The sequence below is a fragment of the Somniosus microcephalus genome, chromosome 16 (assembly GCF_052327205.1).
Source record: "Somniosus microcephalus isolate GS21.2 chromosome 16, FLI_Smic_1.0, whole genome shotgun sequence".
Taxonomy (NCBI): Eukaryota; Metazoa; Chordata; class Chondrichthyes; order Squaliformes; family Somniosidae; genus Somniosus; species Somniosus microcephalus.
In genome coordinates this window covers 24,368,884-24,391,250 of record NC_141002.1, presented here as the reverse complement: position 1 = coordinate 24,391,250, position 22,367 = coordinate 24,368,884, and the positions used below count along the sequence as shown (strand labels likewise).

The following is a 22,367-nucleotide window of genomic DNA, read 5'->3' as shown; positions in this document are numbered from 1 at the left end:
ACGTATGAGGAGAGATTGGGTCGATTGGGCTTATGCTCGCTGGAGTTTAGAAGAATGAGAGGGGATCTCATTGAAACTTATAAAATTCTGACAGGACTGGACAGACTAGATGCAGGAAGGATGTTCCCGATGATCAGGGAGTCCAGAACCAGGGGTCACAGTCTAAGGATAAGGGGTAAGCCATTTAGGACAGAAATGAGGAGGAATTTCTTCACCCAGAGAGTGGTGAACCTGTGGAATTCTCTACCACAGAAGGCAGTAGAGGCCAATTCATTAAATATATTCAAGAAGGAGTTGGATATATTTCTTGAGGCTAAAGGGATCAAGGGGTATGGGGAGAAAGCAGGGACAGGGTACTGAATTTGGATGATCAGCCATGATCGCATTGAATGACGGGGCAGGCTCGAGGGGCCGAATGGCCTACTCCTGCTCCTATCTTCTATGTTTGTTTACAATACAGACGGCCTTCAATTTACTGTGGTAGTTGGTGACAAATGACAGTGCTTTAAAAACTTGCATCTCTTGGAAGCGTTAACTCTGATTTACTAAAGTAACATGTATAATTGTGTTTTTTCTCCTTGTATTAGTCCAAACTATGATAATCCGAATTGTGAAGGTCAAGATTAAGTGATTTTTATAACTGATTATTTTTAAATTGTAAATGAGAGTAAAATTTCCAAGATTATCTAGAATATTGATATGTTTCAATGCATTATTGTCACATGTTGCACATTGCTGTAGTATATTTTCACCTTGTCTATGGAAGTTTTCTTTTTACAATTGTCTTCTCCATTCAAGCCCTTTGTGACCTCAAATAATTTGTTAATTCAGTTGAGAGGATGAGGAAATCAAGATGACAGTTTTATCCGTAAAACCCAGTCAATGCTGCTCCGTGATCTAAATTTGATCTATTCTAATTTGTTCCAATTCAGTGTTCAGTAAAAGTGGAAAGACAGTCTGTCTAACTTGAATAATTCATCAACTACTGTCCAGAGCTTTGTCTCATTATTGTGGAAGCTGTTGCCTGTCCGATTTCCATTTTCAATCCTGTAAGTGATATTGACCCAAAAAAACAGCTGAAGCTTAATTAACCTTGCTTCAAAGTGTCTGAGTGTTACGCCTGCACAGATGCATGCACTTAAATATTTATCTTCCTTCGTTGTGTAGCTACAGGCATCAGATTAAAAATTAACTGGGTTATATCTTTATTTCTCCATTGTGACTTTTTTTTCTCATTTTCTAGGTGTACGTGAAGGAAGAATTTCAGATTTTAAAAAATGAGTGGTGGACTGGCGCCAAGCAAAAGCACGGTGTATGTATCCAATTTGCCATTTTCACTGACTAACAGTGATCTGCACAAGGTAAATCTTATTTTTAATAGTTGTATGCGTTATGGGTGTGTTGAAATAAATGTTTCACTTGTGAAGTATGGTATTGTACACTGACTGAACAGTGCAGTTCACTCTTAAGGATATTTGCTTCTCACATCACTAATAAGATTATGCTTTTTAAATTACTCCGTTGGAATGTGAGGCTAGAGGTTCCCCCGATGCTTTAGGTTTATCCAGTGACAAGGAAGGTCCCAGTTACGATCCTGGTCTTTGCTCAATTGGTAAATCTCAGCTGGGGCAGTGGTAAAAAAGAGAGAGTTTGCTTTTATTTAGAACTTTTCGTGTCCTTGGGATGTTCCAACGTACTTCACAGCCAATTAATTAGCGTATTCACTTATTATGCAAGTAAACGCAGCAACCAATTGCACAGCAAAGTCCCAGTAACGGAAATGAAATGAATGACCAAATCTGTTTTTGATTGTATTGGTTGAATGAAAACTATTGGCCAGGACACCAGGAGAATCCTGCTCCTCTCAAATAATACCATGGGAACTAATAGAATTGGCTGTGATGCCCCTTCCAATGAGCTGTGACACTTGCTGTCATTGCTCATGTGAATAATCATCACCTGAGTAAAGTACTGGATAGTGACGGGCCCCTCTGGGCTGTACTGCATGAAGGAGTCGACCCTTCAGGAGAATAAAGGAAGTAACATAGAAATAATTTCCACAGATTAGTTTTGAATTTACCCCCTTCAAGCACAGGCTGTGTCCTCTGGTTCTACTGTTCTGGATAAAGCGAAGCACCTTATCAAGGTCTGCATATCTAGTCCCTTTAGAATTCTAAAAGCAGCAATCATATCACCTGTCAACCATATCTTTTCCAGTGAGAATACGCCCAATTTATGTAATTGCTCTTCATATCCCCCCCCCCCCCCCCCCCCATCCCCTCAATTATTCTGGTTGCCTTCTTCTGTATCCTCCCAATCACTGCAATATCCATTTTGTACTGTGGCGACCAGAACTGTACACAGTATTCTAAGTGTGGTTACATCAATGATTTAATGAGTGGCAGGGATTACTCCACTATTTCAGCTTAATATTAACCTCTTAATACGTCCCAACATATGGTTTGCTTTACTGTCTGCCGTCGAGCATTGTTACGATAGCTTCAATTTATTGGCAATCAGGACCTCCAGATGTCTTTCATTTTCCATGCACGTTATTTTCTTTCCCTTCAAGTCCCTTCCTACATTTCTGTACCTACGTGAAGCACTTCTACACTGAATTTTATTTGCCATCTGTCTGCCCAATTTCCAAGTATATTCAGATCTTCCTGTAGCTTATCTTATTTAGTTTTGCAGTTTATACCCTTCATTAACGTTGTATCATCTGCAGATTTAACTACTGCAATTGTGATCCTTAGCTCAATATTAAACAAGAGTTCCCAAAACCGACCCCTTTTGATAAAATTGGCACGAAAAATAATTTGAAATGGTACTCAACAGTTTTTTTTGTTATGTTACTGTCCAGAAGAGGGACAAACCCTTTTCCCCTTTCCACTTATGCTCCTCTTTTGTTGCAGTTTACCCCTCCCACCCACTACCTAGACCACATTTTTTTTTATTCATTGATGGCTAGGCCTGCATTTAGTGCCCATCCCTAATTGCCCTTGAGAAGATGGTGGTGAGCCACCTTCTTGAACCGCTGCAGTCCATATGGTGTAGGTACACCCACAATACTGTTAGGAAGGGAGTTCCAGGATTTTGGCCCAGCGACAGTGAAGGAACGGCGATACAGGTCCAAGTCAGGATGGTGTGTGGTTTGGAGGGGAACTTGTAGGTGGTGATGTTCCCATGCGTCTGCTGCCCTTGTCCTTCTAAGTGGTCGAGGTCGCGGGTTTGGAAGGTGCTGTTGAAGGAGCTTTGGCGAGTTGCTGCAGTGCATCTTGTAGATGGTACACACTGCAGCCACAGTGCGCCAGTGGTGGAGGGAGTGAATGTTGAAGGTGGATGGAGTGCCAATCAAGCGGGCTGCTTTATCCTGAATGGTGTCGAGCTTCTTGAGTGTTGTTGGAGCTGCACTCATCCAGGCAAGTGGAGAGTATTCCATCACACTCCTGACTTGTGCCTTGTAGATGGTGGAAAGGCTTTGGGGAGTCAGGAGGTGAGACACTCACCGTAGAATTCCCAGCCTCTGGCCTGCTCGTGTAGCCACAGTATTTATATGGCTGGTCCAGTTCAGTTTCTGATCAATGGTAACCCCCAGGATGTTGATAGTGGGGGATTCAGCGATGGTAATGCCATTGAATGTCAAGGGGAGATGGTTAGAGTCTCGCTTGTTGGAGATGGTCATTGCCTGGCACTTGTGCGATGCGAATGTTACTTGCCACTTGTCAGCCCAAGTCTGAATGTTGTCCAGGTCTTGCTGCATATGGACACAGACTGCGTCAGTATCTGACTAGTCTCGAATGGTGCTGAACAGTGTGCAGGAAGATGAAGGTGGCGTATTCCCAGACTAGGTTAGCTGGTGATTTGGAGGTGTGTGAGTGTGGCTGGTAGAGAGACACCTCATATTTTTCCTTCACTCTGCACAGATTGGTTGAATTAGGAGCTCTTTGGAGCTTGAACCTGCATCCTTCAACATGGGCACACTGCATATTGGTGTTGTAAGTCATTGCCTTAAAACAAATGATATCAATACCAGAAATTATTTTCAAGGAAATAACTTCACGTGAGTTGAAATTTCTGCAGTACGACACTAATGAATGAAATGTTTTTCCCCAAGAAAGGCTTGTTGCACTGACAATAAAGAAAACATCTGTGGTCAGATACTTTTATCATAAGTTCAGTAAATGCATTTGGTAACAAAAGAATCAAATGCGCTTAACCTCACATTTAGCTTTTGACAAACATGCTTGAATGGTATAAGAATACACTAAAATATAGATTTAAAATTATATTCATATTGTAATTTTTTTTAAACAAATTCTTAAGGCACAATATTTGTTGCGTTTTGTAAAATTTGACATGTGTAAAGACACTAAAAATGTATGAATCCCTTGGTGAAACACTTTGGTGTCAGTGTACTTTGCTCTTTGTTACAGAGTTGCGAAGTATGGGTCTATACTCTGTTCCCTGCATGAAATGTTCCCTGCATGAAAAGTTCCGAATTGTATCGGGGAGAAATATTCCGTTTTGTTTTGCTTTGTTCATGAGTTGTGAATGATGCTGGAAAAGCCGCATTTATTAACCATGCTTAGTTGTCCCAAGAATATCATGGTGAAGTCACCTTTTTGAATCACTGCGGTGCTTGTAAAGTTACTCCCACAATCGTGTCAGGTGGGAATTCTCGAATTTTAATACAGCGACGATGAAAGAATTGAGATATTGTCCTAGTCAGGATGGTGCTTGACTTGGAAGGGGTACTTGGAGTAGGTGGTGGTGGTTCCATGATGTTGACGTTCTTGATGATAGAGGTCGCAAGGGGGTGAGGTGCTATCAAAGTAAGCTCGGTGAGTTGCTACTGTGCATCCTGTAGGTAATGCATACTGCAGACAGAGTGCACTCGTGGTGAAGCAGGTAGTGTTTAGAGGCAGCAGACGGATAACGACTAGCTTCTTGAGTGTTGTTGCAGCTACATCCTTCCACCACACTCTTAACTTAGGCCTTGTAGATGGAGAGGCTTTCAACAACAACAAGGTGCATTTATATAGCGCTTTTAGTGTGGTAAAACTTCCCAGGATGCTTTACCAAACAATATTTGACATCGAGCCACATAAGGACGTATTAGGACAGGTGATCAAAAGCTTGGTAAAAGGTAGGATTAAGGAATGACTTAAAGGCGGAGAAAGAAGTGAAGAGGTTTAGGGAGGGAATTCCAGTGATTCGGGCCAAGGCAACTGAAGGCACAGCCACCAATGGTGGAGCAAAGAACATCAGAGATGCTGAGATGCCAGAATTGGAAGAGCGCAGAGATATAATAATAATAATCAACTTTATTGTCATTGTTAGTGCATAAGTGCAGTACAACGAAATGTAGGCTAGCGGCTCCCGAGAGTGTACATTTAGATTAAGACATTTAGACATTCAACATTCATTTGGCTTGTAATACATTAACATAAACATAACCATAATAAAGTGCATTGGCAGATGTGCAGGCTTTAGAGTTTATTTGTGGAGTTCAGTAGGATGACAGCCCTGGGAAAGAAGCTGTTCCTAAATCTGGTCGTTCGGGTGCAAATGCATCTGTAGCGTCTCCCAGATGGCAGGAGGGCGAACAGACTGTGGCTGGGGTGGGTAGGGTCTTTGATGATGGTCCGTGACCTCCGTAGACAGCGTTTCTGGTATATGTGCTCTATGGTCGGTAGCCGGGTGCCGGTAATGCGTCGGGCAGTTTTGACTACCCGCTGCAGGGCTTTCCGGTCATAGTAGCTACAGCTGCCATACCATACTGTGGTACAGTTCGTCAGGATGCTCTCTATTGTGCAGCGGTAAAAGTTAGAGAGGATCAGGGGTGACAGGCATTAGGGGTGGAGGAGGTTACAAAGATAGGGAGGCGTGAGGCCATGGAGGGATTTGAAAACCAGGATGAGTATTTTTATTTCAAGGTGTTGCCGGACCGGGAGCAAGCACAGTGGTGATGGAGGAACGGGACTTGGTACAAGTTAGGATATGGGCGGTGCAAGTTAGGATATGGGCGGTGCAAGTGAGGATATGGACAAACGAGTTTTGGATAAGCTGAAGTTTACAGGGTGCAGCTGGGAGGCTAGCAGGGAGAGCATTGGAATAGTCAGGTCTCGAGGTAACCAAGGTATCGCGTTCAAGGTGAGCCACTCCTCAGTGGACCCAGCCTCTGCCCTGCTCTTGTAGCCACTTTGTTGATATGACCGGTTCAATTAAACTTCAGGTCAATGGTGACTCCAAAGTGAGGAACTCGGCAGCAGTGGTGTTGTTACAGGTTGGGGCAGTGGGTGTTCTTTTTCTTTGCTGAAGATAGCTATCACTTTGTACTTGAGTAGCACGAATGTTACCTACCACCAGCCCAAGCCTGGATGTTGCCTGAAATCTGGCAGTGGGGTAGCACGGGCAGTTTCATTATTTGAGCTGAACACTGGAATTAACAGCAAATAGCTCCACTCCTGCTCTTGGGTCAGAGAGAAGATCATTGACAAAGCAGCTTAAGATGTTTGCGCTGGAGCCATTGCCCTTCAGTGCTAGTGATGTCCTGGGGTTGTGAAAGTTGGCCTTTGACAACCACAACCATCTTCCTGTGTGTCTGGTATGACTCCAACCTCTTCGAGGTTTTCCATGAACCCTAATGTTCTCTGTTTTTGTAGGGCTCCTTGGTGTCATACTCATGGGAATGCTGCCTTGATGTTGAGGGCAGCTACTGCCGCCCCTCCTCATGCATTCAGCTCCTGCATCGATGTTGAATTTTGGTTGCTGACGCTCCTGTGAAGCGTCTTGGGACATTTTACTATGTTAAACTACTATATAAATGCATGTTGTTAGGTCTGGATCAAGGCTGTGATGAGGTCTTAAGCCAAGTGGTTCTGAGCAGGTTATTGATGGGTAGGTTCCATGTGATCGTACGATTGATGACTCCTTCCATCACTTTACTGATGATAGGCAGCGGGCTGATGGGGTGGTAATTGACTAAGTTAGATTTGTCCAATTAATGTTGTCAATAGAACATACTTAAGGAGGAGTCTGCAGGGTCGACTGGGCTGAGATTGCCTTAGTCCTCTGGAATGATTCCTGGGTTGTTGCCGATCGGTCTGTCCCATTTTCTTCTTGCTGAAATATGTAGCAGTAGTTTTACAACTGAGTGGCTTGCTAAGCCATGTCAGATGGCATTAATAGTCAACCGCAAAGTATGTGACTGGAGACACATAGGCCATATCAGGTAGAGGTAGCAGGCTCTTCCCTGGAGGGCAAATGAACCAGTTTGAGTTTTAGTGTGGAGCACAAATGTTTTTTTTCAAATTGGTAGCAAAATCTGGAGGGTAGGCTGCTCTGTAATGATACGTATTTCTCCAGTGACGACAGGGCAGATCACTTGCTCACTCTCCAAGGGAACCCTATGTGGTACAGGGGACAGAAAGGAAAATATGGGGCCGTATTTTCCGATCGGAGGCTTCCCGTGTGCGGAGGCCTCCGATCTGGAAAAAATTACGCACTTACCTGAGGGCTCCCGAGGTGCGTATAGTTCCGATCCTGGGCCTCTCCAACTACAAGTGTGCAGGGCCCACGTATCCCAGGGGCGCATGCGGTTCGCAAGCATCTCTGGGATCACGTGGGCCAAGGGGAGCCAATCAAAGAAGGGAATCTCCCTTCATACACTTGAAAGATAGACCTGTCATCAAATATATGAATGGAGATCACGCCAAAAACACTTTAAAACATGAAATACATTTTTTTTAAATCCCATTTTAAAAATTAGTTGAAATGACAAATTAAATATTTTAAACAAAAATTTAATTTTTAGAAAAAAATAATTAAAGTTTTTTACGGGGCTAAAAATTTACTTTTTTAAAAGTATTTTTAAATGAGTGAAATTTTTTTTAAACTTTTTTCAAATCTTATGCTGGTAAAAGCAGGCCTTGCTCCTGCTTTTGCCAAGCATAAGATTTCCAAGGGTTTTCTGTGGTCGGAGGGTCTCCAAAAAGCGGAACTCTCCACCCGCAGAGGCCCTTCTCCAGGGCAGGCGTCCGATCTGTCAAGAGGATTCTTGACAGATCGGAAATGCTGATTTTTAACGCATGCGCTGTGCATGCCTGAAACTATCTTCAGCCAGAAGTGCCGAGTGGATGATCCATCTCGGCCTCCTCCTGAGGTCCCCAGCATCACAGATGCCAGTCTTCAGCCCATTCAATTCACTCCACGTGATGTCAAGAAACGGCTGAAGACACTGGATACTGCAAAGGCAATGGGCCCTGACAACATTCCGACAATAGTACTGAAGACTTGTGCTCCAGAACGAGCTGCACCCCTAGCCAAGCTATTCCAGTACAGCTACAACACTGGCATCTACCCGGCAATGTGGAAAATTGCCCAAGTATGTCCTGTCTACAAAAAGCAGGACAAATCCGACCCGGCCAATTACCGTCCCATCAGTCTACTCTCAATCATCAGCAAAGTGATGGAAGGTGTCGTCGACAGTGCTATCAAGCAGCACTTACTCAGCAATAACCTGCTAACTGATGCCCAGTTTGGGTTCCGCCAGGGCCACTCAGCTCCTGACCTCATTACAGCCTTGGTCCAAACACGGACAAAAGAGTTGAACTCCAGAGGTGAGGTGAGAGTGACTGCCCTTGACATCAAGGCAGCATTTGATTGAGTGTGGCATCAAGGAGCCCTAGCAAAACTGAAGTCAATGGGAATCGAGGGGAAAACTCTCCATTGGTTGGAATCATACCTAGCACAAAGGAAGTTGGCTGTGGTTGTTGGAGGTCATTCATCTCAATCACATGACATCACTGCAGGAGTTCCTCAGGGCAGTGTCCCAGGCCCAACCATCTTCAGCTGTTTCATCAATGACCTTCCCTCCATCATAAGGTCAGAAGTGGGGATGTTCGCTGATGATTGCACACTGTTCAGCACCATTCGAGACTCGTCAGATACTGACGCAGTCCGTGTCCATGTGCAGCAAGACCTGGACAACATTCAGACTTGGGCTAACAAGTGGCAAGTAACATTCGCATCACACAAGTGCCAGGCAATGACCATCTCCAACAAGCGAGACTCTAACCATCTCCCCTTGCCATTCAATGGCATTACCATCGCTGAATCCCCCACTATCAACATCCTGGGGGCTACCATTGATCAGAAACTGAACTGGACCAGCCATATAAATACTGTGGCTACAAGAGCAGGCCAGAGGCTGGGAATTCTGCGGCGAGTGTCTCACCTCCTGACTCCCCAAAGCCTTTCCACCATCTACAAGGCACAAGTCAGGAGTGTGATGGAATATTCTACACTTGCCTGGATGAGTGCAGCTCCAACAACACTCAAGAAGCTCGACACCATTCAGGATAAAGCAGCCCGCTTGATTGGCACTGAGTGCGAGGTCAGCAGAGAGTGCTGTGAGTTTGGGTAAGTGAGAGTTCTTTAATTGTTATTTCTCTTTAAATCATTCTTGATAAGATTACTTAAGCAGTTTAAGTAAAGGGGAAAAGTTAAGTATTTGGGATTCTGTTGGTTTAAGAAGAGTAAAACAAGGTTACACTGCAGTAGGAGTAAATTGGCACAGCAGGCAGTGAAAACCAATTTTCTAACCAATCAGCAGGGGTGACTCATTTGGCTGTAAACAAACAGTATAAAAAGACCATTGCTAGTGTGAGCAAGCACTGAGTGCGAGGTCAGCAGAGAGTGCTGTGAGTTTGGGTAAGTGTGAGTTAGGGTAAGTGGGGTGTTAGGTGCTCTTTTCAAACTTTAACTCTGTGGGTTGCAGTTAATAAGGCCTTTCTGGTGCAGAGTGACTGTTGGTGAACCATTTAACTGGTGTAATTAGAGGGATTGATTTAATTTAAATCCAATAAATTAAAGGGGATACTAGCATCTATAATCGGGCAGAGGGTGTTCATAACTAACAATAAAAAATTTAATTAATTACATAGAATGGAGCAGGTGATGTGTTACTGTTGCGAGATGTGGGAGCCGGTGAACCCCATTGAGGCTCACGGTGATTACGTCTATGACAAGTGTCTGCTGCTACAGGAACTCCAGCTCCGTGTTGATGAGCTGGAGTCTGAGCTTCAGACACTGCGACACATCAGGGAGGGGGAGAAGTTCCTGGACTCTCTGTTTCAGGAGATGGTCACACCTATGAAGTTAATTAATTCAGATGTAGCCCATGGTCAGGGACAGGACGGTGTGACTATGAGTGAGGCAGGTACGGGGATCCAGGAGGCAGCGTTGGAGGAGCCGCAGCCCTTGCTCTTGTCCAACAGGTTCGAGGTTCTTACTCCCTGTGGGGACAGGAGCAGGGACTGCAGGGAGGATGAGCAACCTGGCCACAGCACCGTGGAACGGGGGGCCATTCAAGAGGGGGGAGTAAATAGAAATGTTGTAGTGGTAGGGGATAGTATTATTAGGGGGATAGATAGAGTGCTCTGCAGTCGAGAGCGAGAGTCCCGTAGGCTGTGTTGCCTACCCGGTGCCAGGGTTAAGGACATCTCCTCTGGGCTGGAAAGAAACTTGCAGTGGGAGGGGGTGGATCCAGTTGTCGTGGTCCATGTTGGTACAAACGACATAGATAGAACTAGGAAGCCGGTTCTGTTAAAGGAGTATGAGCAGCTAGGGGTCAAATTAAAAGACAGAACCTCAAGGGTATTACCTGAGCCACGAGCGAATTTGGCTAGGACAAATAAAATTAGAGAGTTAAATGCGTGGCTCAAAGACTGGTGTGGGAGAAATGGGTTTTGCTTCCTGGGACACTGGCACCAGTACTGGGGCAGGAGGGAGCTGTTCCGTTGGGACGGGCTTCACTTGGCCAGTGCTGGGGCTAGAGTCCTGGTGGGTCATATAACTAGGGCTGTAGAGAGGGCTTTAAACTAACTAGTGGGGGGGAGGTTCCTAGAGAGCAAATAATAAAAATGACAACAGAGAAGGTCATAGACTTAGGTAGCAGTGGGGAAATTAAAAACCAGAGCGTGTCAGGAAGGGGCAGAAGGTATGGAGTAAAAGGTAAAGTAATAAAAAGGGCAAAAGCAGGAACTAAGTGTCACAAAACATATTTGAAAGGTCTCTATCTGAATGCACGTAGCATTCGTAACAAAATAGACGAGTTAATGGCACAAATAACTACATATGGGTATGATCTTGTGGCCATTACAGAAACATGGCTGCAGGGTGACAATGCCTGGGAATGAAACATACCAGGTTATTTAACGATCAGGAAGGACAGGCAGGAAGGAAGGGGAGGTGGGGTGGCTATGTTAATAAAGGAAGGAATCACTGTAATACAGAGAAATGATATTGGGTCAAAAGATCAGGATAATGAAACAGTTTGGGTGGAGGTAAAGAATAATAAGGGGGGAAAAAACACTAGTGGGCGTAGTCTATAGGCCTACGAACAGTGGCAACTCTGTTGGACGGAGTATCAATCAGGAAATAGTTGAGGCTTGTAATAAGGGAACATCTATAATTATGGGGGATTTTAACTATCATATTAATTGGACAAATCAAATTGGGCAGGGCTGCCTTGAGGATGAGTTCATTGAGTGTATTAGGGATGGGTTTCTTGAGCAGTATGTAACTGAACCGACCAGGGGGCAAGCAACCTTAGATCTGGTCCTGTGTAACGAGACAGGATTAATTAAAAATGTCCTAGTAAAGGATCCCCTTGGAATGAGTGACCATAACATGGTTGAATTCCATATTCAATTAGAGGGTGAGAAGGTTGGATCTCAAACAAGCGTGCTAAGCTTGAATAAAGGAGACTATGAAGGTATGAGAGCGGAATTGAGTAGAGTGGATTGGGAAAATAGATTAAAGGGTAAGACGATACATGATCAGTGGTGTACATTTAAGGAGTTATTTTACAACTTCCAAAAAATATATATTCCACTGAGAAGAAAAAGGTGTAAAAGAAAAGGCAGCCATCTGTGGCTAAGTAAAGAAATTAAGGATAGTATTCGACTAAAAACAAGGGCATATAAGGTAGCCAAATCTAGTGGGAGGATAGAGGATTGGGAAAACTTTAAAAGACAGCAAAAATTAACAAAAAGATTGATTAAGAAAGGGAAGATAGATTATGAAAGTAAATTAGCAAAAAATATAAAAACAGATAGTAAGAGTTTTTATAGTTATATAAAAAGAAAAAGGGTGGCTAAAGTAAATGTTGGTCCCTTAGAGGATGAGACCGGGAAATTAATGGTGGGAAATATGGAGATGGCAAAAACACTGAATGAATATTTTGTATCAGTCTTTACAGTAGAGGACACTAAGAATATCCCAACACTGGACAAACGGGGCTATAGGGGGGGAGGAGCTAAACACGATCAAAATCACTAAGGAAGTGGTACTCTGTAAAATAATGGGACTCAAGGCGGATAAATCACCTGGACCGGATGGCTTACATCCTAGGGTCTTGAGGGAAGTGGCGGTAGGGATTGTGGATGCATTGGTAATAATTTTCCAAAACTCCCTGGACTCGGCAAAGGTCCCGGCAGACTGGAAAACTGCTAATGTAACACCCTTATTTAAAAAGGGCAGTAGACAGAAGGCTGGAAACTATAGACTGGTTAGCCTAACATCTGTGGTAGGTAAAATTTTGGAGTCCATTATTAAGGAGACAGTAACAGGACATTTGGATAATCATAATTTAATAGGACAAAGTCAGCATGGTTTTATGAAGGGGAAGGGGCAGCACGGTGGCATAGTGGTTAGCACTGTTGCCTCACAGCGCCAGGGACCCGGGTTCGAATCCGGCCTCGGGTGACTGTCTGTGTGGAGTTTGCACATTCTCCCCGTGTTTGCGTGGGTTTCCTCCGGGTGCTCCGGTTTCCTCCCACAGTCCAAAGATGTGCGGGTTAGGTTGATTGGCTATGATAAATTGACCCTTAGTGTTAGGGGGATTAAATACGTGGGGTTACGGGGATAGGGTGGGATATCTGTTGGTGTAGGGGTTACGGGGATCGGGTGGGATATGTGTCGATGCAGACTCGATGGGCCGAAATGGCCTCTATCTGCATTGTGGGGTTTCTGTGATTCTGAAGTCATGTTTGACAAATTTGCTGGAGTTCTTTGAGGAAGTAACATATAGGGTGGATAAAGGGGAACCAGTGGACGTAGTGTATTTAGACTTCCAAAAGGCATTTGACAAGGTGCCACAGAAAAGATTATTGCTTAAGATAAAAAATCACGGGATTGGGGGTAATATTCAGGCATGGATAGAGGATTGGCTATCTAACAGAAGGCAGAGAGTTGGGATAAATGGTTCATTCTCGGACTGGCAATCAGTAACTAGTGGTGTTCCGCAGGGGTCAGTGCTGGGTCCCCAACTCTTTACAATCTATATTAACGATTTGGAGGAGGGGACCGAGTGTAACATATCAAAGTTTGCAGATGATACTAAGATGGGGGGGAAAGTAGTGAGTGAGGAGGACATAAAAAAACCTGCAAGGGGACATAGACAGGCTAAGTAAGTGGGCAGAGATTTGGCAGCTGGAATACAATACTGGAAAGTGTGAGGTTATGCACTTTGGCAGGAAAAATCGTAGAGCAAGTTATTATCTTAATGGCAAGAAACTGGAAAGTACTGAAGTACAAAGGGATCTGGGGGTCCTGGTGCACGAAACTCAAAAGGTTAGTATGCAGGTGCAGCAAGTGATTAAGAAGGCCAATGGAATGTTGGCTTTCATTGCTAGGGGGATAGAATATAAAAATAGGGAGGTATTGCTTCAGTTGTACAAGGTATTGGTGAGACCGCACCTGGAATACTGCATACAGTTTTGGTGTCCATACTTAAGAAAAGACATACTTGCTCTCGAGTCAGTACAAAGAAGGTTCACTCGGTTAATCCCGGGGATGAGGGGATGGACATATGAGGAGAGGTTGAGTAGATTGGGACTCTACTCATTGGAGTTCAGAAGAATGAGAGGCGATCTTATTGAAACATATAAGATTGTGAAGGGGTTGGATCGGGTGGATGCGGGGAGAATGTTCCCGATGATGGGTGAAACTAGAACTAGGGGGCATAGTCTTAGAATAAGGGGCTGCTCTTTCAAAACTGAGATGAGGAGGAACTACTTCACTCGGAGGGTGGTAGGTCCATGAAATATGCTGCCCCAAAAAGCTGTAGAAGCTACATCATTACATAAATTTAAAACAGAAATAGACAGTTTCCTAGAAGTAAAGGGAATTAAGGGTTACGGGGAGCGGGCAGGAATTTGGACATGAGTCTAGGTTCGGATCGGTCATGTCCCTGTGGGTAGCGGAGCAGGCCCAGGGGCTGTGTAGCCTGATCCTGCTCCTATTTCGTGTGTCTAATTCTGTTAGATTCAGGAGATGGTTCTGTGATAGTAGATTGGCGGTTAGGATCAGATCAGCCATGATCTTATTGAATGGTGGAGCAGGCTCGAGGGGCCGATTGGCCTACTCCTGCTCCTATTTCTTATGTTCTTATGTTCACTCCATCCACCACCTTCAACATTCACTCCCTCCACCACCGGCGCACTGTGGCTGCAGTGTGTACCATCTACAAGATGCACTGCAGCAACTCGCCAAAGCTCTTTCAACAGCACCTTCCAAACCCGCGACCTCTACCACTTAGAAGGACAAGGGCAGCCGATGCCTGGGAACATCACCACCTACAAGTTCCCTTCCAAGCCACACGCCATCCTGACTTGGACCTGCATTGCCATTCCTTCACTGTCGCTAGGCCAAAATCCTGGAACTCCCTTCCTAACAGCATTGTGGGTGTACCTACACCATATGGACTGCAGCGGTTCAAGAAGGCGGCTCACCACCATCTTCTCAAGGGCAATTAGGGATGGGCACTAAATGCAGGCCTAGCCAGCGACGCCCACATCCCATCAATGAATTTCATTTTTTTTTAAATTCCGATGTCCCTACGGGTGTGTATACAGCGCGTACACGCCCGTAGGCATCGGAATATCCGGACCAATATTTCAAAAAATAGGTAGGGTATAAGATTAACATGAAAATTGAGCATCCTTCACAAACAAAATCCCTTCTGTAAATTGTTTAAACCATTCCATTGGTACAAGGGTTTTCTGGGTTTCAAAGCTTCTTAGCACTGTTAATAGAGAAGTAAATGTTATACAACTGACATGACCAAGCCTCTTAGTGCACAGGGAAGCAACTGTGATTTTGAGACAAAATTGAGTTTGGAGATGTGAAACTTATTTTGTTTTGAACATGTTTCTGAAAAATGGGGTTTCTGTGGCCCAGAAATTCCCTACCTTACCACCACGAGTTAACGCTGCAATCCTGGCACAAAATGGCAGCCGTCACTCTGACACTCTTCTCTGGTGCGGGACTCGGCTGCCGCCATTTTGGTGAGTGCCTTAGCACTGCTGCGCTGGCCCTGGAGATGCAAATATGGAGAACGTGATATCACACTCTGCGAACTTGGACCTTAGCGCTAGGTCTGAAGCTCGCTCTGTAAAGTGAGCGTGCAGCAGACTGACAGACACTGTCAGCACTTCTTAAAGGGACACACACATCTTACTCCGGTAAGTTTGCATTTAAGCTTTTGGACTTGATTTTTTGCATTTTATTGAAGTAGTGGCTTGGTGCAGTACATGTTAAAAGATTTTTTTAAGTGTGCAGAGAGTGGAGGGACTGCTGCTGGATGCTTGCAAGGCCTTGGATGTTAAAGGAAAGCCTCTGAGAAGACAGAAAATCCTGGAAATACTCAGCCAGTCAGGCAGCATCCAAGGAGAGAGAAACAGTTCATGTCTTGGGTCGAGATGCTGCCTAACCTGCTGAGTATTTCCAGCATTTTATGTTTTCATTTCAGATTTACAGCATCCGCTCGCAGAGGGAAGAGGAGGACGCATGCAACCCAGACAGCCCGTTTCTGGCCAAGCTATCTGGGATGGAATCATCCGCTGCTGTACCAGTGACCACAACCCCAATTCCCCCTTCACCATTTGTTCTGCACCTGACCTTCCCTTTATTACCGACCATCACAGCGTCCTCTTGGCCACACTGGTGAAATAAATCCACACTAAGAAACTTTCCAATCCAACTTTATACATCTATCTATCCAATAGGACATCAAGAAATCAACTCATTACCTTTATGCATTCCCTTAGTGACTGTCTTGTGTGTGCCTTTGCCTATCCTACTGATATCATGCAGTACTATCCCAGTTTCTGCAGCGTGGCTAGTGGAAGGCTGCTGACTTTCAGTGGGGGGCACTACAAATGGCCTCGCTGGTAGACCTTAAGCTGGTGGCTGGGAGTGTCAAATCGTGTGACGGTGTTTCTTCTTCACCACCATCACCATGCCCTTGTTAAGAATGGCCAGCACCATCTCCTCCAAGGGGGTGAGGTAAAGCTAGGAATGGGAGGTGTGTCATGTGTTTGGTACAGATTATTGATAGGTGAGTGATAGGTGGGGGCGGGTGAGTCATGCATTGAGAAGTGTATGAGGTTAGTGGTACAGTTGGTAGGAGACAGCTTTTGAAGATGCATTCACTGACTTTGACCACTGGTCTGATGTTGTGAAGCTTCTTTGGGCACTGGAGCCAGGTGGTGGGGGCAACACTGCTGACAGTGAGGGCCTCGGTGATCTGATCCCACATCCTTCTTTCTGGAGGACATCCTGGCCCCTGTGGGTCGATGACCTCTTTTGCAGTGTTGATCCCCTGCATAAAGCTGGAGTGATGCGAGCAAGACCCTGGGTCCCCCTTCTCTGACTTGCTGAGCCATTTGTGTTAGTGTTGAAGCACTTTTCCCATTTTTTTTAAGTGCGGATGGCAATTCAGCTTGGAACTGAAGACTCCCATTTGGGAATTCTTTTTAATGTTCTTTTTTCTTTTCAGACGGCAGTTGAGTTGCAAGGGCTAAAAACTGCCTACCTTTAAATGATTTTTTTCATTTTAGAAGGCAGTTCCCCTTTAAGAACTGCTTTCTGAAATGACAGCCATGGTTTAAGAGAAGGCTGTTTTTGCTGCAATGATGCTACGGCCACGCAACATTGGGCCTCCTGCTGGGACTAACTCCACAAAAACTGCCTTTCACGGTAAGTTTAGCGCTGGGCTAATGTTAATTAGCAACCACTGCCAATTTACCAGTCCTGTCAGCGCCATCAATTTCAGTGGCCGTTAACTCCGGTCCCCGGCAGGTTTTTAAGCGATCTCCAATTTCTAGGCCTATATTTCTGCTGGTTTGTAAAAGTGTCCTGCTTATTTTACAAGTGATCCATCAGATTGCAGAGGGAAATCGGCTCTGTTGCTGTCCTACATTTGCAGGCTTTCTTCACATATTAGTACCAATGTGCTTTAAGGGTTGATTCATCACCTCGTAAGACATGTAAGCCATCAGCACTTCACCCTCACACAACTCTTAATACAGCTCAAAATACTCTTCCTATACAATCCAAGTTTGAAAGGACAAACCTGCAATTGGCCTGCTAGATGTTTTTCACCATTCAGGTGGTTATCTAGTCATATTAAAAATCTTGCACTTGCACACTTTCTTTATCAACGTCTTTCTATTAAAGATCCCTATGTGCCCATTTTGAATGGTAACGATCTATGATGTCATGCTGTAATTGAACCCTACCCCAGTGGAGATGCTCCAGTGCTGCCACTGTCAGGAGGTGTAGTTCTAGTTTGACAATTTTCATTGGCTGTTTTCATTGTAAATATGGACATTGGAATTTATAATAGAAATATAAAAATAAGATCAAAATGCATGACTTTGAAAAGGGGACTGAATTGTGTCAGCACACCCTGGTCCAATTATCCCCACCCTGTAATTCTTCACCTGAAAATTACACTCCCCATGTGCATCACCACAGGAGATTGACTACTCGCAGTACAATATGACAACACCCTTCAAGAAAATCCTCATGGCAACAGATTTGGCTCGCGCTTCCATGCATCTGTTTCCTCTTGTGCAATTTGATTGCTGCAGTGCAATCTTTTTTTTATATGTGAATTATTCAGCTGATCCTCATAGATAGTAGGAGCAACAACTATTACATACAGGAGTGTCCTCTGCAAGTGGGAGGAAGTAATTTTGGGGACATGAATACCATTTTTTACCCTCCAATTTTCAGCCTTCCATTCCTAAACACTGATTCATGATGGGGTGCAGTTCTACAAATGGGGTGACCGCTACGACTGGGTGGTTCTGCACTGTCAGGTGTCGTCTTTCAGATGAGGCATTAAACTAAGGCCCTGTCTGCCCCCTCAGGTGGAAGCCAAAGATCCCCAAGCACTATTTCGAAGAAGACGAGGGGAGTTCTTCCTAGTGTCCTGGCCAATACTTATCCCTCAACCAAAATCACTAAAACAGATTATCTGGTTCTCCGTCACATTACTGCTTGTGGAAGCTTGCTGTGCGCAAATTGGCTGCTGCATTTTCTACATTACACCAGTAACTACACTTCAATAGGACTTTATTGGCTGTGAAGTGCTTTGGGACGTCCTGAGGTAGTGAAGTGCGATACATTTTTTTTTTACAAGCATCACCTACCTTCTGGTAGCTCACAATGTGGGTTTTCTTCACATGTAAGCCTCGGTAATTTGTGCTGGTAGATTATTCAACCATCGGAGGCATCAGAGCCAAGCCAAAAGTTATCTTGGCTCGATGTCTATGCACATTGTCCAGTAACTCCCCCACTAGAAAGCCAATGATAAGGAGCAGGAATGCTTGAGTTTTTTTCAACATTGTTTCACACACCCCCACCCCAAGTTTGAGTAAATGAGGCCAACTATAGCACCCATACCACTCACCAGCTGAAATCTGCCAACTCAACAGACCTGGGATCATACAGTCATGTTGTTCATGCTGCTTTTAGGCACATTGGATTTGAATATTGAGTCTTTTCTCCTCGGTTACTTCAAACTGATCTTCGTCTTAGACCAGGAGCTGGGATGTGTCTGGGCCGAACTGAAGCTTTCATTGATCATCAGATTTAATTTGCAGAATGGACATCAGATTTATCTGAGTTGATTTACGTGAATTCCATGGCTTATTATGAAGTTATTAAGGTTATTAAACACTTTGGGGTTTAGTACCTTGTTTAATACCCTGAATAACTTTAAAAGAAGCCATGAGAGTCACATAAGAAAGTTGAAGAACTGTGCTCAGTTGTTAAAATTTCTGTAACAAATATGAACTTTCATAGATTTGTGCAGAGTTCATTCTCCTAGTTATTCTCACCTATGTGCTGAACTAACATTAACAGTTGCTCCCCAGTCCAATGCACAAGAATAATGAATATAGTGTCTGTGGTTGCCAAGCTACTGAACAGACGGCTACTTTAAAATACAATTAACTGTCTTGTTTGTAGAGTGTAGGTTCTAACCAGGTCAAAAACTTGGCTTTTGCACCAGCAAAAATTGCTGTTAATTCGTCATGAGTAACATTATAATTAGAGATTTTAATAGTTGCAGAACTTTTATTTCCGTTCCAAGTATACCCGATTTTAATTTATGACTGTTTTCCTTACAGATTTTTTCCAAGTATGGCACAGTTGTCAAGTAAGTGAAACATAATTTATGTTGTTGAAATTCTTCTGTAGTAAATTTCTGGTATTGACAGAAATAAAAAAAATATTTTTCTGTTTGTTTAAAAAAAAAATTTAAAAAATAAACCTGACTAAAATTTACAAGATCAAATGTTTGTTAAAACGATGTACCAAAATTGTGAAAAATAATGAAACAGTTTTGCTGTAGCTTGTTCTATAAACTTGGTATTGACATTCAGAAAGCTTTTGTTCTGGCACTTTGAAATGAAATAAATCTGGTAACCCATATTTATTCAAAAAAACGATGCCAGCCAAAGACAGTGATCCAATATTTGGAACTGAATGGCTGTTATTAAATGGGTTCTGATGTTCAAACCTTTCGAGAAGAAAAGTGGTTGTCATGAATACCACACTCAGTATTAATCAGCTCAAAAGCATTTGCAGCATAGCTTTCAGTTCCATTTTAAGCATGCAGAAAAATCAGCTGATTTGTTGAATCTACAGAAAATCGCACTTTAGCCCAAGTTGTGAAGTATGACTTGCAAAAGCTTTATTGCTTTCATTGGCTGTAAAGCGCTTTGGGATGTCCTGAGGTCGTGAAAATGTAAGTCTTTTCAACACAGGAACGAATATATGGCCAAGATAAGTCGTATTCGGAATAAAAGTTTCCCTGCAGTTAAATGTGCTCTCCTCCATTGAACAGATTTACCCTAAGTTTTCAACACTGAACCGTTAGAAGCCTAATTCCATAACTAATTTCTGATGGCCATATTCCCCTCATTTATACTGTACATGCAATTACAGTACTACAAAGTCATATTCTTAACTTTCCCAAATGTCAGGGGATGGTACATACAGACTAGTCATGTTAATGGATCATTGCTAACCTGTACGTAGCTGGCAGATGTTTACAATTACTGCTGGGATAGTTTATGAAAAATTGTAATTGTACATTTGGTAAAAAGAAGTTGGTACTTTCATGTAACCAGAATACTTGAGCTCTGCAGGCAGGCAATGAAACCACCCCTTCAGATGGTCGCAGTGCCTTCCAAGGGATGTGTGCCATTTCATTTTTATTGCAGAGCTGCCTCTGAAGCAGGTATAACATGGCACTGACTAGTTAGTTTGTTGCCTAACCTTCCTGGATTAGGATCTAAAAAAATTACCAAGTAATAGCACATGTGCATTTTTAATATGGGGAAAGTGAGACAATAAGCTAGGAAACCGGATTGCTACATTTTATAGCTTGAATTATTTCTAAAAGAAGACTTTGGAAACTTGATGTAATACAACTGGACTGAAGGAGAATGTCTACTGCTCCTCCTGTGGGATCACCACAATTTGGCCCAGAAATTCGGGTCGGGGGCTTCCCGCGAGTGTAAGCCCCCGACCTGCACTTAACCTTGCGCGCCGGCCGTTGAGCTGTGGGCCCACGTGGAATTCCGATCCGGGGCCTGCTCCAGCTGCCGGCACGCAGTGCTTGCATATCCCAGGGGCGCAGTTAGTTCGATGCGTCCCCTGAGATCACGTGGGCCATGGAGAGCCAATCGGAGCAGGGAATGCTCCATTCATAAGTCTGACAGGAAGTGCTGTCAAGACTTATAAATACTATGGCCCCAAAATAGCACTAAATCTTCAAATAATTTTTTTTAAAACATCACATTTTTTAAATAAACTATAAATTACATGAAATAACTACTTTAAACAATAATTTAAATTTTTGAAATTTTTTTTTTATTTTCTAACAGGGCTAAAAATAAACTTACCTTGCTTTAAAGTATTTAAAAATAATAAACCTGTGGAAAAAATGTTTTAATTTTAATTAATTCACCACTTAACCTTGTAAAAAGCAGGCCTTACGCCTGCTTTTTACATTTCTAAATTCTGCAGGCTTACCCTCCCGGGAAAAGCTGTATAACAAAAAAAAAAAAAACGAAGTTCGATGCGCACGCGCAGCCTCTCCCACGCACGCGTTCGACCTCTGAACCCCTTCGTTCAGAGGAACGGAAGTGCAGGTTTCCCGCACATGCGCAGTGCATGCAGGAAACCGGCACTTCCATTGGGCTTACGGGTGAGTATCCCGTGAGTACTCACCCGTGGAGACCCGAATTTCTGGACCAATATTATTTTGCATTGCTAGTGTAGACTGATAGTTCTGACCCAAAAAGCAGACTAACATAAGGAGAGAAAAATCCCCATGTTCAGGGGTAGTCAGGTTTTTAAGACAAGCTGCTAGGGCAGGCTTTGGGCTGAGAGAAGGTTAGAATGCAGGTGAGTAGTGCGAAGTTACTTTAAGTCAAGCAAGATGATCCATTGATGCGGGTAAACGTAAGGTGTTCGTTATTTTTTATTGTTACACAAAGACAAGTTGTACTGATTTAAATTACACAACACCAGGTTATAGTCCAACAGTTTTATTTGAAATCACAAGCTTTCGGAGCGCTGCTCCTTCGTCAGGTGAAGTGGAGAGATGCCTATAGACACATTATATAGTCAGAGAATAATGCCAGATGATTACAGGTAATCTTTCTAACTGCCATTTATCACACCTCGGCAGAGAGATAATCACAGCAATCAAAGGTGTGAATGGTGTCCAAACAGGTCAGTCAGGAAAACATTACATCAAAGAACAATGAGGTGGGGTCACAAGGGGTAAAATGTTGCAGATGCTGGGGTCTGTATGAAAAACAAAAAACAGACAAAAAACATTTTCTTTGCTGGAAATCACAGCAGGTCCGGCCGCATCTGTGTAGAGAGAACAAGCCAATGACAACTCGAGTCTGGATAACCCTACGTCAGGTGGGGTTACATGTAGCGTGACATGAACCCAAGATCCCAGTTGAGGCCGTCCTCATGAGTGC

The 22,367-nt window shown here is 43.7% G+C and overlaps 1 protein-coding gene across 1 annotated transcript in view; it reads left to right on the top strand.

Annotated features, from left to right (window-relative positions):
* The window catches only part of zcrb1 (zinc finger CCHC-type and RNA binding motif 1), a 66,080-nt gene that overhangs the window by 16,272 nt on the left and 27,441 nt on the right, over positions 1-22,367 (top strand). The window contains exons 2-3 of the mRNA XM_086008696.1: positions 1,244-1,361; positions 19,491-19,519. Of these exons, the coding sequence (XP_085864822.1) occupies positions 1,278-1,361; positions 19,491-19,519 (113 nt within the window). The 5' untranslated portion in view covers positions 1,244-1,277. The remainder of the gene's footprint in view (positions 1-1,243; positions 1,362-19,490; positions 19,520-22,367) is intronic.